Genomic DNA, 20,662 nt, shown 5'->3' on the forward strand with positions numbered 1-20,662 from the left:
TTATAGTAAATGTATTGAACCCAGTTATCGTTATGGTGTTGTCATCTCTATCATGAAAATAGGCTTGATCAAACTGTTGTAGTTTCCACCTTCGTTGTAACCCATATATGACATCGTGTGAGCAACTCATCTGATATTTCTAAACAAACATAGAACGTTTACACTACCGGTGCATATGGTTTATACCAATTAGTTGTGGTTTGGGTTGTCCTTTGAATTTGCAGTTTCTATTTATATTATTTTAGCTTTTCTATGTTATTTATGGTATTTTGTCAGTTTTCTTGGTTGAGTCTTTGTCTCTAGCTCATGAATATGTTGTTTCTAAACATGGTCTCTTCGTTTTTATTCAGATGTGGCCGTTTTTTTCTGTGATCGTACAAATATTTAAAAATAATAGGTTTACTTCTCTTCAAAAACTATGTTGTAGATATCACAAAATGGCTATTTTTATTTGTAGTCTTATAGTACCGTCTTGCAATTTTAATTAGATGAAAATAAAATAAAACTGTACATTCAAAGGCAAAATCTTGTACACAATTTATTTATTTGAAATTGATATCAGAATACTCAATTTGCGTCAATATTGTTGTTCATTCATGGAAATGAAATTCTCTCATGCATGATAAAAAGGGGTTTAAATTGAAATATACACACAACAAAACACTATTACCACGTACTTCGGTATAGGCCGTGAATTATCTGATAATTTCTAAAGAGCCACTTAGGCGATTACACTCATACTGAGCTTGCTTCCTTTTTGAATGTCGAAAACCAAAACCACGAAACCATTTTTTAGACGTAAATTTCGTTATATTGTCATCAGACGAAGGTCTCAACAAACCAAATATTTGATTTATAAATCTTTCTGTCACATTAACAATGCCATAAGGAGCCGGCAAATGTTTTGAATTTTTTTTTACTTCAAATATCCCGATATTAAGAGTGGCACAAAGCATTGTCATCAAAATCCAAAGAACAAATAATACAAACAGAAAATAGTATATTCGTCCAAGAACTGGGGCATTCCAAAACAAAGTGTTAATGCTGTTTCTTCCAATGATAGCATTTGTGATGGTTGTCATGGAAACTAACAAGCTCTTATAGTCCTCTAAATGTCTCCCAAAAACAAGATGTCCAAAACAAACAAATGCCATGTATACTATGAAAAATAATACTAAACAACCAAACAGCTCATTAGATACATGGGACAAAACGTCTGAGAGTTGGGTTATCCTGGAGTTATAGCTCAAAACTCTCATTAAACGAACCGTTGTTAAAAATATCAAAAAAGATAAAACAACATTTAACATTTCATCCCATGTTGCTAAGTGAGCAAAATTTATAAATCTGTGCTTATTGTTATGAAAACCATCCATACATTTTGAGATCATTAAGCATCTTCCAATATACATGATAAAACCAACATAGAATATAATAACAATTATAACATCAACTATACACCAACGTGAGGTGAAATAGTTTCTCCTTTGCTTACATATGTCGTAAATCATTTTTATCGAAAATATGACGGATGCAAGAAGCACTAAAACTTCACACACAAAAACCATTAGACCAAAATTACCAACATGCTGATATGGACGAAAAGGTTGTATTGACGGGGTTAGTAAGACGGACCCAAACTCCAGAAACTCGCATAAAAATGAAATGTACAAAAACACATTTTCATTAGCATTATATAGAGTGAACTCTGTAAAAACTGCTCTTGTGTTTCTATCAATCCAAACATACTTATATAGGTCATTAATTGTCTGACGAGATAAAGCGTTATTAACGCCTAAATCGGCCACATATCCGCCCCCACCATATGTAGTATGGTAGCCAGTTGTTGGCACACCCCAGAGATCTACGGCGGGTGTGAACTTCCATGCATTAGAAGTAATATTATACACAGCTTCTCTTGTGGGACAAGGCAATGATTCCCAACCAACACAGTAATTATTTTCGTCCTCCTTTAGCACTGAATACTTATCTGTACATATCATATTATCAATGTTTAACTCTACCGCACAATCACCTGTAAAAGAATAAATCATGTGTAAAAAAGCATCACTGGAACATTGAAAGAAGAACAAATAAGAATTTGGTAATATAAAATTGCAATCGAAACTTAAAATGTATGTTGTTAGGTAGGTTGGGCAGTTCTTTCTGTAAGACATTCTGCTGTATATCCTGCTTATGGAGACTAACTTTATTGTATTTATCAAAAAGATCCTTAAATTCATCTTGAAATATACAATTGAAGAAAGCACGAGAAAGTCTTTTTAAAACGTGCCAATCTTAACTTTCCGATTGTCAAGTATCGTATCTCACTTAATAGCATGACGGCTACTAAAGCGTTTAGGATTTTTGTCTCAAATACATATGCGACTTGTTTTCCTTTTTGGTGATCCCCGCATTTGTGTTATATCAACGAAATTCTCCATGGAATTACTTACGCTATTGCGGTTCTTTTTCTTTGTAGAGTATTAACGGTTATCGAATCATTATTGAAAGAAACATTAATATTCTAAGCGACTTCATATCCGAAGATATATGGAAAGTTTTGTACACCTAAAAGTATGCCTTTAGTGCCCTGTACACTATTCAGACTCAGGGAGTACTTTGGTGTAAACAATGTTCATGACTTTGATTATGAACGTATGTTACAAATTTAGCCACGATGTAAGTCTTATTATGTCTATTCTTCAATGAGAGGGCAAAAACGCTCCGTAAAAATATAATGTTTTGTTAGGCATTATTTTGAAATTCTTACGAACTTCATAAAATCGTGTCATGTTTTATTCAAATGTCAAGTTTACATGGTGTAAGTGCTATACAGTGCATGGAGGGAAAAAGGATTCTTTACATCCGGGTATATGCCCTAAAAACACCTGCTATTATGAATCTTGTTAAGGAGTAATCAAGGGAACCAAGATTCTAGCGGATGTTAAAAGAATATAATCCAGGGACAAAAACCAGACATGGAGAACAGACAAACTCAATTAAGACGTGTCTCTAATCAATCAAAATCCGAGAAATCTGTGAAACGATGATAATGCTTTGTAATAGTATGAATATTGGAAATACGAGTCAATAAAACCATATATGAGAAGTTTTTATTTGTATTTTACTACTATATATGCATTTGTTTTCTATCGATTGCATAAACCAGATATTGTTTGCATATACCTTCAAGTGCGCGCAATTGCCGTAATCTAATTGGTCCAACCCTTAAGTTATTTAGATCTGATGTAAAATGTCGGTGGTAGGCTGTTAATTTTCCTTCCATTACTGACTCCTCGGGAAACACAAACGGTATAAGGGTTTCGTTCAACCAGGAGTAAATATCCGCTGAACACTTAATCTGGAAATTGTGAAAAAAATTCATAAAATACATTTTCCTAGTTATTCATATAAATTAAATATTTTCATATAATGTTTTCTAACGGCAGAAAATTGCATAGACTGCTTCGTTTTCAAAACAAAATTATTCGTTTCTGTTTGAAGTTTTTATTTCCCAAATACTTTTCATCCATATAGCACCTGGAATCGTTATATAATACGTTTGAACAATAACAAAAAGTTATAATTCTGAGGACAAAATGTCAGTATATAGTCCAGTTGGTGACCTATCAAAGTTCCATCAATTTAAGTTTTTTTGTATCTATTTGTCCAAAAAAACCAATTTGTTAACCAGTATCATGCGTTAAAAGAGTAATCAAGGGAACCAAAGTTATAGAAATTTTGAATCATCAAGCTGTTTGACATAAAAAAAACTCAAACTTATTTACTTTGACTAGTGAAAATCTATTTTGAGTCTGTGACTGGGTTAATCCTTTCAGAATTAAACTTTGTTGTCCATGTTATACTGTTTGTACTTATAGAATCAAACGTTGGTGTCCATGTAATGCTGTTTGTACTTACATAATAATAATTTGGTAACTCTGTAATGCTGTTTATTTTAACAGAATCATAATTTAGTTACTCTGTAAAGCTGTTTTTACTTACAGAATCAAACTTTGGTGTCCCTTTAATGCTGTTTATCCCATTTTGTTGTTGGTCTACCAGATGTTGGCGGAGATGTAAGTTTGATGTATACCATTTAACGTCCCTGTTACTATAGCTTATTACATACAGAGTAAACAGAAATGCCACATACACCAGTAGTTCTACTAGTATTTGTTCTGCTCTAATCACCTGTTGTCGACGGATCTTTAGATCTTTGATTGTACTATCGTCTAACGGCATTGAAGTGTCCTTGCGGAAGGTGTCTTTTAAGTTAAAAAAAGCAATAATTAAAAGTACAAAAAGTAAAACATAAAGTGATATGTCGATACACGGATATCACTACATCGAGGTGTATTACATAGCTTGGAATCTTATAGAAACAAAACTCTTATCTTGTTCTTATGTTAAATTATGATTATTGCTAATAACATAAATTATTTGTGTGTCAAGGTTTTGACAAATGTTCTGCCGAAAATATGAAATAAAATGCTTTGATTAAAAACGAAAGCCTAAATATATAGACTTTATCGTGCAGAACGAACAAACCAAGTCTGACGACTCAACGGTTCAAAAGTTTTTTTTTAAAAGAAAAGCAACAAAAAATATAGCCTGATATATTCCAACGTATTTTAATTGTGAGTGAAAGAACTAAAGATGGTTACTCTTAAAAGTCGATGCATGACTAAGCAAATTTTGAATCCGACATGTCATATAAATGTGGTCAGTCAAACATTACCCAGTACATCATATCAATATGTAATCATAACCCAGCATGTCAAACCATTGTGTAAAAGAACATGATAAGTAAAATAAATTTGACATACACAATTTGTAATAATCAGTTTATAGGTACTACAACTCACCTAGTAATATATTCAAAGGAGAACTGGCTCTCTTTTTGGTTTCTGCCAGTATCAAATCTCTGTCATATTTCAACACCCTTCTTAAACCAGTTCTTTTTGTGGTAATATAAGCAAGCACGGACGCTAACATTATAATCTGTAAAGATTAAGACAACTTTTTCCCACATTTACAAGACTTTCATACATATCAAAATAATTGTATCACCTTCTTATTGCTTACGTATGCGATTGATAAAAATCCAGAGATACCATTAAACTAGGTATATGTAAAAATATGTCAGCTTTTTGAACTAATTTTCAGTACGACAAGTCAACGAGTCATAAGAGGAAGTTAGTAATCCTGAAGGTGTAAACGAGGAAAGAGTAACAAACGGAACCAATATTCTATAAAGTTAGCTTCATAAGAGTAAAGGAATGGGTCAGCAAGTAGAGGAGTACAATTTGTTCCCATTTGAATTGAATGCCGACCGTTTGTTGAAAACGCGTCCACCACACCGGACAAATATGTTGTCGATAAAAAATTCCAGCAAAAAGTAAGCATCTTCTTTGGTATATTTGGGAGACGATTAGGAATTATTTTTACAAAGTATGAGGAATCACTACTAAGAACTATATGTTTGTATCTAGGTGTACCGTCCTTCTTGAAGTAACAACGATGTATGATATTTTTGACTCTGGATTTTAACTGAGTATGGGGAATAGAAGTATAAAGAGTTGAGAAATCATAGGTTTAAATGCTATCATATTCTGATAATAATTTTGAAGTGAAAGTTTCCAATGGATCTTAAGAATTTTTCAGGATTCACATTGAATGAAAACCACTACGACAGAGACAAGTGTTGTGGTAGGACTTGTGACCCTCTTTGACAGCTGTAAGTATAGAGGTTAAAAGTTTTGAAAACAAACAGACAAAACAAAGAACATAAATTAACCAAAATAATACATACAAAGTAACAAAAGTAAATGAGCAACTTTTGCTCCACTCGGAGCAACTCGGAGGAGATATCATTACACAAAACAACATCCAGATCACCAAAAGAACAATACCTGAAAAACAAACTGCTTAAGAAAAAATATATAAAGTACACACGACAACCAAATCAAAAGAAACCCTACTAAAGCTAAGAGTTCCTGCCTGCTTTGTACAAGACTCCAGACGTCCTGTTCATCAAAATTTATAATACTGCTGACATACAGCAGATCACGGCTTTTGTAAAAAAAAAAAAAAAAACTGGAATTAAATTGCAATCTTTCGCTTGGCTGCTATGTTAAACTGTGGTATAAAGATAAGTAAAACAAACTAAACTATATACATGCCCCCCACAGAGAAAAAATATATTTCAATCTAAGATTATTTGTAAGTTTTATTTTCAAGATCCATATATGATATACGTCATTTTGTCTTTAGCAATTATCAAAATGATTTTGAAGCCATTTTTCATATTTTTTTAGATTGAAATTAACAGCTTAGAAAAGGATTCTGCAGTGAAAAGAAACGCCCTTATGTTTAAGTGTCCACTACAAGGAATTGAAGCTCAATCCCCAATTTTTGTAAAAAAAATAGTTTCTGATTGTCAATAATTTTGTTCTTTTAATCGCGTTGTAGCTGTTTAATCGGGGATTTTCTAGTTTCAAGTTCCTACAATAACCTATTTATGCAGTGATACTAATTAGTGCTTTATTCTGAAGGGACAATACAAGAATTTATTTATCATGAATGAATAATGGTAGTAAAATTGATCCTAAACAAGAATCCGATCCAAATCATGTCAAGTCCAAAATAAATCTAGAAATAGTAGGTATCTCCACAATATCAGAAACTCAAAAATGATGTTCCCCAAAATCACTTTTTTAATCTATTTTAAAGTTTTGTCTTTTGCATTCATCATATTTATAAAAAATAATAAAAATTATGCTCATGGTATTTACGTTTAAAGCTGTTATGATCCTAGGACCAGTATTTTCGTTCGAACCTTTATCATTCGCAATACCATGACCAGTTGTACTATGGAAATGAATAATGATGCATCAGGAGATTTTGAATTGCCTTATACGAGTTTACAATTGTATAATGAAGATGGAATGGTTGAAAAATAGTTATGAGAAATTACAAGTTTTTTTAATCTTGATGTATGAATAAAATTTAGTAAGAGGTTAATAGTGTAGAATATGCAAAATTGATTTCACAAAGCCCTTGTTGTAAAATGGATAACTACAGAAATGTACGCTGCTCCTGAGAATCCGGCCCTTATTTGACCTGTATAAGTAGTCTTTGATGGCTTAATAGCCCGTATGTTGGCTACGAGTTTGTTTAAATTTGAAAAGGAGACCTTTTGATATTAAAAGAGTTTTGCATTTTGCATAATGACCATAACATTAACAAACCACCAATCATTAAAAGAAAATATAATTTTCTAACAAAAGCGACTTTGCATCATTTATAACAAATGAGAATCCCTGAAAGGTGCTTTCGAGCGACTCGAAATTCAGAGAACTGCAACTAGTAAACTGGTACCATAATTTTAAAATCATATTGGACGCAGTTGTATATTATTCAAGACAGGCAGTAAAAAGGAGCCAGAACTTGACTCACGGTCAGATTGGGTAAAATCAGTTAAGTCTTAGATACAACGTTACATTAAGAATCTTAAACACTGCAAGAATGATCGCAAAGCATATAGTTGGATCGTCTACTTTTTTTTAAAAAAAGTGCTGTCTGTACAGCTCACAAAAATTTTGTCCGCAGTGAGGGAAGGACATGAAAAATACTGTTGAACTGTTAACTCGTGTAGTGATATTAATCAAATGTGGATTATGAAAACTATACAGATCTTTTAGGTAATGTTAAAGCTCCTCTTTCGCTAAAGGTAACTCTATTAAAATTTTTGACTTTTCAACATTTGCTCATAAAAAGTCACGTCCGGGGAAGACGAAAGAGGGAAGGAAATCTATGACAGGTTGAATTCTTTCATTTATCCACCAGAACTAGAAATTAAAAAAAAAACTACTGTCACAGCTTCCTCCGCGTCAGATTTAGACCTTCACTTCGTCAGTAGTTATTTTAGTACAAACGAGGTGATTTAATTTTAGAAGCTTCATACGCATAAAGTGTTATGCATTTTAAGGCATGTCAGAGCCAATTGTGGCTACACTGGCTTTTTAAGACGCCACCTTGCTCTAGAGACGGGCTTTCAGACCAAGGCTATGAGAAAATACGTGTCATAGGCTGCTTAAAAATATTTCCGATATTCATATCTTATTGATAAATATTCTGTTTCTGACGAACAGATTATAAATGTTTGATTTTCATAATGTCTACAAATTAATTTTCTTTAGTTTTTACTTGTATCTTATTCTTATTTTTTTCTTGAACGTGACGTACCTTCCCGACAAATTTCAAGACTATTTTTAATTCGTGGATTGGATTTACTTAGGTTTTTTTTTGTATTCAGTCTGTTTTTTTTTTCCATTATTTATTGTTCATATCTTTTGTACTGACTAATGATATCAAACATTTCGGATGGTTGCAATTTTATGGTGCCATTTGTGTTGAAATATACCGAAAATAATAAACCATAATGGAAGTTGAGGTTAAGGCGTTCTTTAGAACCTGTTCAACCCACCTTTCATTTTAAAATGCCTGTACCAAGTAAGGACCATTGCGATGGTGTCCAATTTTCCGATTTTTACCCAGGTATTTCCATTTGTTGACCGGACCTTCTTTCCTTGTTTGAAAAAAACTCGGTTTCTTCTAAAACAATGAGTATGATTGTTTTTATTTTTTTTTTGTAAATTGTTCTTTGTGCTGCTATGACCGCAGATTTACTGATTATGACAATAGCATGCAAATGCTTTTTAATCACCACTGGTTCAGTCACGCCGCAATTGGGGAGGTTTAGCACACTGTAAAACCTAGATTTAACCCACCATTTCGTTTTACGTAACTGTACCATGTCAGGACCATTGCGGTTTCAGCTGCTCCGGTGGTGTAATATTAATTTTGCTAGATTTATTTTGGACTTGATTATAAATCGGATTAGTTTCTGGTAATTTTTTTTTGTTACCCTTATTTGACTACTGCCTATCGGTTCGTTATTTTTATTATTTTATTATTACCTATCATTTTATTTTTGATTTTATACTATCTCAAATATCTTGTGTTTTAATGAAACTAGTTCCAGAAAAAGAACATTTTTAAAACCTTTCCGATATTGCTAGTTCATGCTGAAACCTGTGGAATTTTGGCTTATTGTTCATGCCGTTATTTGATTAGATTTTTCCTTAAATATTTTACTTACAGACCTACCTTCAAAGGGTCAACAATCAGCATTGACTCCAAAAACGAAAGGAAAAAACTCAGTAGCCATTCCTCCGACTTGGATTGTCCCCATTCCATACTGTACAGAATGACAAAGAATCCGGACACCACCACTGATGAAAACACTAATACCCACGCTAGTATTTGGAATCCTGCTGGTAAAGAATCCCCTTTAGATTGAAGAATAAAGTTTTCAATGTCTGATTTCTCCCTGTTATCTTGCAGCGGGCGAGAATGTTTGAATAAAAACGTAATGAAAAATAATGGTGGAATAGTAATTACTATGCTAATTAGGGAAACATAAACGCCAACAAAACTAAATTTGATGGGTCCAAATGATGTATGATATGACTCTGTCTCCTGTCCATAGAACATGGCATTAGTAATCATTGTCAAAAACAACAAAGATAAACAACAAGATAGCCTTTTAACTCGAGTAAAGTGACTGGGTTCTGGACGTAAACACACAGATAACCACAGATGATTATCAGTCGTTCCTTCTCGGGTCTGTTCGTTGAATAAGAAAGAGAATTGATTAGTTTCTTTTTCGCCATTGACGAGTGCGATAGTACGTATCTTTCCATCACAGTCATCTATAGACAACCATTCCTCAAATATAAAGATATGTCTGGAAAAAAAACAAGAAATTAGTTTCAAGCATCAAACATTATGGTTGTAGCATTTGTCTTACTTTTTTTATGTGGTAATCACTTAAGTTGTAAATAAAGCTCAGAACCATATTCTCTATCTGATCAATAATTTACACAAAGGAACTAAAACGAATGGAAAATGGAAGTAAAATTTTGAAAAAAGGTATTCACTTATATGAATTAGTATTGTTATATGAAATTAAAGAAATTATAAGACAGTGGAAATAAGGAAAAATCGTAATTAAAAAATAGTCACAGAACTCCAAAATTTGAATTACAGTATAAAGGGAATAAAGCAATGTCGTGGTAAATAAAGACATGCTTACTGTTCACCAGTCTGAATGTCTTCCAGGACTATTTTGTTAAGATACCATGATGCTAAACTTCCCTCACCACTGTTGTCATGCCACACCGACATATAGGTGGGATTCTCTACCTTCTTAGGAGCACTCATAACAAATCGTCGTGTACTTCCCAATCCAAATCCCTAATAGAAATAGTTTGGAAATGTTTGATGCACTAAACGTAACTAGAAATACTGTAAATAAAAAATACTCATTGCTCTGTATTGTCTTTAACCATGTATCATGTCCTTAAATGTAAATTTACATCCAACGCCCGACCCAAACCGTTTAAAAGACGTGCTAAAACAATGACAAAACCCAAGGCTTGGATTATATTTTCTCTACGAAATTCAATAGTAATTGCAAAATATCTTCATACAAATATTCCAGTAAGATATCACTTAAATTTGTCAAGCAGTTCAGGTAGAGTTTCGCTTATTTTATGCATGTGTGGATGAAAAAAAAATAGACAGACGCCGTAGTTCCTATATTTGTAGTACACTCCGAGGCCTTGTTTGTGAAATGAGAGAGTATAACAAGAAAATACATATAATGCATTGTACGTTTGGTAAATGTTAACAATTGATACCTTCCATTGCCTAATGTAACGCCGAAAGTAATGGATGATATCGAAGGCAAACAATTACTTTTTTATAAAAGGCTATTTAAGACCTTGAGATTGAGGACTTCAAGGCTAAACCACCTGACTGTTCTTTCAAAAATTCTCCATTCAAAATATGGTCCTTCCGATCACGACCTTACATGAGATTTAAACATCATCGAAAACGAATCTCTCCGTAAGGTCCTTTCTAGTCCCAAGTACCGTGAACTACGCTCCATAAATTGGAATTAGAACCTTAAAGTTCTAATGGATGCAGTGGAAGACTACGCAACAAAATTGATAAAACGAGAACAGGAAGACGTTAATTCTCTGTCGGAGCTGGTTAAGGATGTGAGGTCTTTAATTTCGAAACGTTTTAAATAGGTCAATGAGTGTCAATGCAACATCAGTTTTCAAAGACCCCTATATAGCAAAATATTGTCTACTATACATGAAAAATATATGGTCGTATCAACAGACAAAATCCAAAACATCATTGTTTTCTATCTACAAAACGTATTACATCCAATGTTTATTATCAGAGGTAGACGTATAAATCAGTAATAAGACCTATACTGCTACCATACTCTCTAAATAAGAGATAGTCGAAAACCATACATCTTTTGGTCTATCTACCGCAGATTATGATTGTGATCTACCGTCTATGTATTTGATTGCTAAACTCCACAAGAATTCCTACAAACAACGCTACAGATCTTGATCTACAAATTGTCAACTTTCGTTTCATCTGTGGCAAAATCCCTTCAGCACCTACGTATGGAGTTTTCATATCACAACTCAAATGTTATGCCAGAGCTTGCTGTAACTTTCATATCGCGCTAGACTACTCACGATTTCGCTTCTGGAACAAGGTTGTGTTGCTACAAGCCATCACTACAGAAGTTTTAAGGTCGTCATCATGAACTCGTGGATCATTACGGCGTAAATATATGCACCATGAAAACTTATTTGTTCAATGTTTCATAGTTTTCCTTTCTTCTTTCTTTTACCCCAGGACTTGACTTTTTATGAGCAACTAGGCGGGTGTTTCTAGAAGAACAAAGGATGTTTCCCCTTCCGTTGGTCCTTGCTCCCAGTTTTTTAGTGGAGTTCGAGTTTCTCATTTACCTTTGTTACTTTGTATGTATTATTTTGGGTTTATTATGTTCATCCTTTGGTATGTCTGTTTTCCATACCTGGTCTTTGTCCCTGGATTACATTCTTTTGATTTTCGCAAGGTAATGTCACAACTGATTAACTATAAAAAAATAAACACTGAAGTATAATAAAAAGTTACATAAGGTTTACACATTTTGTCCACAGTTATATTGTTAGAACCAATGATAGAGCATTAGTATGTACAATATAGGTAAAACTAATGTACCATTCTATACCTTGTTATTTCCATCATCAAGATATCGGACATCAGTGGTGACTTGATCCCCTACTATTACAAATCTGACGTTAGATTTGGTGCCTGCATTCTTCCTTAGTCCAGTGAAAACAGTCATCATATAGAGGTATTCATCTTCAGTTGAATTATCCATCAAATAGGACACAGCCCACTGAAAACAGAGGAACACTTAGAAATGTATGCATCTTATTACTCTACCCAGAAAATGTCAATCTGATATAACGAAAAAATACCGTTATCAATAAGAATAGGGCTGTAGTTAAATTACTTGTTTACAGAATCAACAGCTGATTCGGTCATTCCTATAAAAACCTTAAGGTATTTCCCTTATTTTTAATTGCTTGTGGTTTAGCAGATTATAAGACGTGGTAAATTTACATTCTCAAAATATTTTGTATTTGTTTGTTTTCAGTAATAAGGATTTTACAATTCTCCAACAACCACCACCTGACTGAGGTGTTGGGAGGTGACATGTCACAAATACTTATAATCCTGGACTATATAAATGCATTTCATGTGACTTTTCATTTGATGAAAAATAACAGTAATAAAAACAATTGGAAAGATAAAGAATAAACAAAAAAACACAGATATTACACTTTAAACACACACACACACACACACACACACACACACACCTTTAACGTCTTTTTCTAGCCATTTTAATGTACATACACATATTTCTTGATTTCCTGTACTTTAAATATTCATTTATTTTATGCATTGAATGAAAAATAACGAAATTGGGTCCAAAATGTTTATATGTTCTAGCTGTATTCTGTTTATTTGCTATCAATTACTCATTGGACTGATATTGTTGAATCCTCAATTTCAAACCAAAAACATATGCTGAACAAATGCCTTTCAATTTGCATCTATATAAGAACTTTCATTTTCAGGAAATACCTATAGAATTTTTTTTTATTTCCTTAGGGCAAAATCAGCATCATGATTTCTTAAGTTTTGAGTTTTATTGAAAAGACAACCAAAGTTGTACTTGATTTGGCAGTCGTAGAAGGTATGTTCTAAAGTTTCTTCTTCCATGCTACATAAACAATATAAATGTATGACTTTTAGGTTAATTGTTATATAAATGATTGGTATTCAATATCTAATTAAACAACTTAAGTATCTGTACAATATTTTCATGATATTTTGACAAATCATGAAAATCTGTTTCAAGGAACTCTTCCCATTTTAGTATTTTTTTAGGTTTAAAAATTACCTGATCTACAAGATTTTTTTGTATAAAAAATAGCTATTCATTTTGGTAACATTTTATCCAAGTGGATCCAAGGTGACATAATTATCTAAACTTATATCTTGACAATGCCCTTTAACCTAGTCCATGATAAATTATAGAATGTTTAACAAAAGTCTATAAAACAATAAAAATATTTGTGTTTGTTTCGTTTTGTTTTGTTTTTTGTTTTTGTTTTACTTTATAAAATGAGAGAAATGTCTTCCTATAACAGTAACAAAAACTGTATGCCAGTAGCTTTCCATTTAACATAAATAAATATTCACTGGTCACCGGTATAAAGTTTAATATGTTAAATGACAAAACTTCTTTGATGGAAGATTTTATTTTAGGTTTTGGGAAAGACAAACTGTAGAATGTTTCTTTCCAGAAAAGATTCTTTATATGATTACACACTGAAGTTAGTTTATCCTTTCGAAAATATTGTCACTACCATATGTCCATAGATCTATACTCGGCGTCACATCAATAACATACTGTTAAAATTTGAATAAAAATATTTTCTACGACTTCATTGACACCTACCGTCGTTTAAATTGTCTTAAATGACTTGCTCATTCGTTTAGCCAAACGGCTTCTCCCTAAACATTGAATCGTTGAATTCCGGTCAGATTTTAATTCTCGGTGCCAATATTTACATTGTAAAAGTCGGCCATGTTTACAGTGATCGGGTTGCTAGGAGATGTTGTTTACGTTAAAATGGTTTGTCCAAAAACCGAAGAACCCAGAATGCATTTCGGCGTTATTTCGGATATCTCGGATTTATTTTACGCGAACAACGTACATTACCGAGAAGTTGATCAAGCAGACGATTGTCACCGGAGTTCGACGGGAACTTACGAACTTCGTCTGTAAACAAATCGTCCCGTAGAAACCAACATGGCGGATATTAGTATGGGATTTTCCCGTAAGGATTTGTTACGCATGATTTAAGCTAATAAGCGACTTGTTTAGGGAGAAGCGGTTTGGCTAGAAGAATGAGCAAGTCATTTAAGACAATTTAAACGACGGTAGGTGTCAATAAAGTCGTAGAAAATATGTTTATTCAAATTTTAACAGTATGTTATTTATGTGACGCCGAGTATAGTAGTAATATATTGACAATTGGGATTCAACAAGTAGTGTTTAACCCAATATAACTTTAGATGATGATTAAAAGAAGGTAAATGAACAATGTTTAGCCCACTCTCCAATAAGGGTGCTCCAGGTTATTCTGTACGTCCATGCCATATAGAATTATGGAACATGACGTACAGTATATTTAACTTGGGCTGAGCTAAGTTTGGTAGTGCAGTGTTAAGTAACAAATCTAAACCAAGAAGTTTGAAATTTGTTTGTCTAAAGTCTGAACTTATAAAAGCAATCCTAACCTATCATTACTTTCACGGTAGGTAGTCATAAGCAACTTTGTATTCTTCCCATAAATCCGCTTTATTAACCGTGTCACTGATAAGAAATTGCAGAACAGATTTCACTTAACTAGCAATATCAACTATTAAACAGGTTATTTGGTCTCCAATATACCTTCGGTACTTACCCTCCTTTGACAAACACACTTTGACATGGAAAATCCGAAATTTTCAATCACTCATATCCACAAAATTAAGGATGATAAACGAAAGGACCAATACCTCTTCAGAAAAAAATGCAAATCAACAGATAATCCAAATGACCCAGGACTTCAACCATTCTAAACCTTTCTTTCAGTAATAAATGACTTTTCGCAAAGGTCAATACGTTCACACAGATCCAACATTGTTCCTGTAACTATCGTATAAAAAAAAACAGATTTATCGGAACTTTCTACTTCTCTACAGACATTAGTGAAATTTTGGACTGTCTGATATGCACACCTTGGTCGCTGTTTACTCCATGCATCGTCTTCGTCATACATTGTTTTCTTTATCTAGCTTACAAAAATATTGGGTACTATTCTTATGCCCTTCTAGTCTGCGACTCCGTCTTTTTTCTAGTTCAAAGCTGTTTGTAAATGACTCATTAGGGGAAGTATTCATATATTTTTTCTTTAAATCATCTACAAGAATAGGAGAAATTGCCTACTATGTGTAATGGACATTAAACTGATCCTCAGGAGTTCAAGATAAAATTTTAATCATCACATTTTACATGAAAAGGGTTTTCAATATTACTTGAAAGACAAACTCAGATATATTATATTTTATACATGTCTTCACTTTTTTTGGTGTATTCAGTATCTCTCAAAACTGAGAATTAAACTGCCAATAACTCTTCTTCTTCATAACAACAATGATAAAGACAATATGATCCCGCCAAAGTACTTTCACCCCGTCGACTTTTTTTGCGCCTGTCCCAAGTCTGGATTTTTTGTATTTTTGACATATACGCCATAATCAATCTCATTATTATGACTGAATGATCGGTTTTGTAGCTAGGCAGTAATTTTGAGTTTTTCATCACTAGAAATAAGTCACTTACTAAGAAATAATCAAGTTTTCTGTGTTAATATATACATCGCATCTACCCCAAAGAAATTGAGATAAAGGATACTATAGACACTGTGAAGTCAGTCTCATATCTTGTCATACACTTAGGGATCGATGGTAAAGGAAAAGATTGACCAAACTTTACTTTTAGTGGAGTCCGATTATTTAGAAAAAAAAAAACTCATACATAGAAATAAATCCCTGAAGTAATTTAGAATGGAAATACTCAAACCTATATTCACTTGCTGCGGCACCCTAATCTTAGCAGTAAATAAGTATAAAAAAACTTATACATTCACTTGATTCGTCACTAAAATCCTAGCAATAGTTTAGTAAGGAGAAATCTAATACATACATACACTTGCAGCGGCATAAAAATCCTAGCATTAATTAAGTAAAAACTCATACATACATTCATTTACTGCGGCATTCAAATCCTAGTAGTTATGTAGAACGGAAAAACTCATACATACATACACTGACTGCGGACCCTAAATTCTAGCAGTGATTTAGTATGGAAAGCTCATACATACATACACTTGCTGTAGCACTCTAATCGTCTTTGTATGGAATTTCTTTTATCACATTATATACAATAAACTGTCCCAATCAGAGATAGCGGAAAGTATGAGTAGAAGATGAAGAAAATCAAGGGGGGGGGGGGTACAATTTAGCATCTTTATTCGAAAAAACATTCTGTAATTACCTTAAGGTTTTTAAATCAGAATATTTAACCCAAGAAAATTGAGATATTTCTTTTTTAATTTTGTATTTAGCTGAAATAGGATATTTAGTATTAAATGTCCTCATATAATGAATGATCAATTCTACAATTAACGAGCATGGTTGCATTGAAACTTTAGCAATAAATCAACATTCTTTTTGAAATACCAAGTCAGGACTATTACGGTAGTTTCAAACTTTCTGGTTTTTATCCTGAGATTTATTATTAGAAATTTTCTTTTGACTGACCGTTTTGACTACTGCCTAGATTAGTTTGGTTTGGTAATGTTGTTATTTACCTATCATTTCTCAAAATATTTTATCATGTTATGTCTTGATTTGTTCTACACAGCATTAATGTGAACTAACCTTGTCTGGATCTCTTTTGTCTCCCCTCACTGCACATATACTCAGCATTATAAACAAGACAATAACACCAACAATAGTAAACAGTACTGCAGAGTTACTGATGTTAAACTTAGTAAACACAGAACTAAAGTCTATCATATTGGGCGGGACATAAAATGTGGTGGCAAAACTATTTCCGGGTGGATTCGTACACAGGCATATCGTTTCATAGATTGTAGAATTAGGTGATAGCTGAAATATAATCCATATTTCTTTTTAAATATTTTCAAAATGCTAGCACAAATGTATTCAATATGACAGAGATTTATTCATTATATCATGATAAGGTATTATATATTATACATTCATAGGATGGTTTTGTATGTTTGTTTTCTTTGGTTTTTATTCGTTGATGATGTTTTTTTCTTTTAAATGAATTTGTTATAAAATATCCTTACAAAACATTAAATCTTATGCACTAGTGACAACTAAATGATACAATAGACAGTACCCGACAGGAGTTTGTATTCCATGTCTGTGTAACATTGTTCCATACACGACATCCAGTAGTACTAGTGAATATTATAGTATCTACCAGTGTCATATTGTTTCCAAGCGCTGATCGACGCCGTCTAGATTTGTCGGATGCAACTGCAACAATACATACTGTTTATCAAAAGAAACCTACTAGAAGAAAATGGTCTGTACAAAAAAATCCAAAAAATAATATCATCATCACTTGGTCGAATTTAAAGGAGACGTGACATATTATCATTTTAGACGAAGTTTATATTTATAAAATTATAGTATATTAGTTTTCTCATCAGCTTAGCACTAAATAATGTTACAATGATTTATTTGTGTTTTCATGACGACCTAATTAATATGCATAAAATAAAACCGGAAGTAACGTTTAATCACCATATATGGAAATGCTACGTCAATGGTTCTCAATATCATATTATGGTACATTGAAAATGTATTTACGTGCCTGAAAAAGCGTGGGTGGCTTGTTTAATCTTTACAGGGTTCTCGGCGACCCGCCAAACAGGTGTGGACATTCAGGTGTATAACTTAGTCTGGGTAGCCCATTTTTTTGTCACTTTATATATATATTTTGTTTATTTCATGTCCTTTGTTGTGTGTGTGTATGTTTTCCATGTCTGGTCCTTGTTCCTGGATTATATTATTTTGATTTTCGATAGAATCTTAGTTCCTTTGATTACTGTTCAATAATAATTGAAATATTATTGAATTTCTTGTTTTGCGAAATTTGAAATAAAACAATGAGAAAATTGTCACAACACATAGTATATAATAGGTAACCCTTGGTGAGTTTTAGGGTCTTCTGGAACGGACAATGTGTGTTTTTTTTTAGTTCAGTTAAAATATTTAATTTTAGCAAGAACGATTTACAACACGAGGAAGCTTCAGCACTAGACCCTTTATAGTCATGATATAAAATAATAAAAATTTTAAAAAATTGAAATAAACATTCTATTTAACTTACACACAAATCGTCTGAACTCGTTACTTGCCAGCAGTTACGTTCCGTAGTAAATGGTAAAATCAATATTCTTATTGAAGATCGAGGTCGGAACAGTTCAAAATCTAAGAATGGGAATCTAATTTACTTTATCTTAATAGTTCAATCTTACCCTGACAGAACATATTGAAATGTTTCTATGTAATCTTCTAACAGAATTGCATTCTTTTGATTGGCGCTATAACCTTGATTCTCTTGATTACTCTTTGACCATTCATGAAAATGCTTCCCTCTGAGGTTTGAAAGTTTGCCATCAACTGAACAACAAATCACTCTTGTATTTGCTCCAAAAGCTACGAGATTACAGCATATGGCACGACATAAACTGTCCGTTTTTTTTTAAAAAAAAAAAAAAAGATTTATCCAGTGATATACATCACTGTAAATCTATGTTGGAAAGAGTAATCAAGGGAACCAAGGTTTTGGCAATAAACAAAAGAATGTAATCCAGGGACAAAAAACCAGACATGGAAAACAGACATAGACGCAGAAATATTCCACTACTGATATTGACGAGTTGCCAACTCAATTTAGAGTCCATCAAATTTGATACGTAGAACTTGCATATACTCTATATATTTAGCTTTATCAACTTTTGAACCTCACCTCTTGAAATAAGCATTTTTATATAAACCAATGATGGTTTATTATAAAGTCCTCCATCAACTATAATTGAGAATGTATCTGCTGCTTTCCAGTCTCTATCCACTACTTTTCTACTCCAATCAAAATCGACGTCCGTAGGTTCCTTGTTTTGTCTTAAACTAACAAGATAAGTAAGAGAACTAATAGCGTTATCGATGAATACGATCAAGGAGTCTGCATGATTTCTCCAGTAAATTTTGTAGAACACTTGGCTAGTGATTTCATCTTCAAGGTCGGTCGGTATTGCCAGCCGGAACGATTTACCAGCAGAGGAGGTGATTTCATTCTGGAATGTTAGTTTTGATGGCATTGCTGAGGTGCCATCGTTTCCAATAGAAGCTGTTAGTATCTTTGAAGAGATATATTTCGACTCTTTCGAATCCCAAGAGAAAGGATTTTTGTCAAAAACTGTCAACTATGAAGTAAGAAAACAGAACAAACGATTCATATTGTTTAGCATCTATCACCTATATTTTGTATAAAAAAATCAATTCTAGCTATTGAATTTAAGTGTACGATGACGTATCTATACGGTAAAAAAAACAAAGGAAAAATTAATTCGAAATGCATTTGTGTTTGAACTGATATACTTTACTTTCATTATAAACAATAAAATAAATAAAGTCATACTTAGACGATGTTTACAAAATGCTGGAATTTTTAATCGACAACATATTTGTCCAGTGTGGTGGACGTGTTTTTCAACAAACGGTCGGCATTCCCTTGATTACTCCTTAGCATATTACGTTACCTCCAAACAGGACAATAGCAATGTAAAGAAACCACTTTAAGTTTACGACAGAAAACCACACTTTATTGTTTCATCTTGTTTCCATATAGATTAACTTTGATAAAGTATCTAAAATAAAAGTAAATATAATCAACCTGAACTTTTTCTTCTGAGGCGGAATGAGTTATGTCTTTTGAGTCGAATTCTAAATGGATTGAATCTTGAGCAATTCCATTTTTTAATATTTCAGATACGAACTTTATATCCATACTAGTACTGATACCCTTTTTTCGGACATATACTGGTAACTGTTTTCTATAATTAAGAACTTCCAGGACAGGGCCAAGGGATGAAATTGTATCCAATATTGATGAGGTTGCTTTCTGAGCCTGTGAAAATTTAATGCAACATAGAAATCATTTTAAATTAATTTATCAAATAGGTTTTATAATTACTTAATATTTTCAATATGTCTTCAATTATTTGCAAGTATATTCTACAAAAATGTTTAACGACTACACTCACTTCATAGTATACAACGACAACCGAATCTGAGTAATTGGTAACTACATGTGATTTAGTACTTTCCGGAACCGAATGCTTCTAGTTTTGTTTTGTTTTGTTTGTTTTGGGAGTGGGTGGGGGCGAGTGAGTTCATACTGTAAGTGCTATATTTTTTATACTACAGACACGGTGAACTCAGCCTTATAACTTGACCTACACTTAGATATCGATGGTAAAGGAAA

General features: G+C 32.8%; 1 protein-coding gene across 1 annotated transcript in view; it reads right to left on the reverse strand.

Annotated features, from left to right (window-relative positions):
* Positions 1–525: 525 nt before the first annotated feature.
* Positions 526–20,662, reverse strand: part of LOC148618487 (uncharacterized) — a 49,653-nt gene continuing 29,516 nt past the window's right edge. The window contains exons 16-26 of the mRNA XM_088577489.1: positions 20,072–20,305; positions 19,148–19,601; positions 17,507–17,646; positions 17,017–17,247; positions 12,179–12,349; positions 10,166–10,326; positions 9,178–9,817; positions 4,872–5,007; positions 4,009–4,271; positions 3,190–3,364; positions 526–2,035 (exon numbers count right to left, since the gene is read on the reverse strand). Coding sequence (XP_088433615.1) covers positions 696–2,035; positions 3,190–3,364; positions 4,009–4,271; positions 4,872–5,007; positions 9,178–9,817; positions 10,166–10,326; positions 12,179–12,349; positions 17,017–17,247; positions 17,507–17,646; positions 19,148–19,601; positions 20,072–20,305 — 3,945 coding nt within the window. The 3' untranslated portion in view covers positions 526–695. The remainder of the gene's footprint in view (positions 2,036–3,189; positions 3,365–4,008; positions 4,272–4,871; positions 5,008–9,177; positions 9,818–10,165; positions 10,327–12,178; positions 12,350–17,016; positions 17,248–17,506; positions 17,647–19,147; positions 19,602–20,071; positions 20,306–20,662) is intronic.

Source organism: Perna viridis, chromosome 4 (genome assembly GCF_037379345.1).
Source record: "Perna viridis isolate PV_CMFRI_1.1 ecotype Kerala chromosome 4, ASM3737934v1, whole genome shotgun sequence".
NCBI classification, from domain to species: Eukaryota; Metazoa; Mollusca; class Bivalvia; order Mytilida; family Mytilidae; genus Perna; species Perna viridis.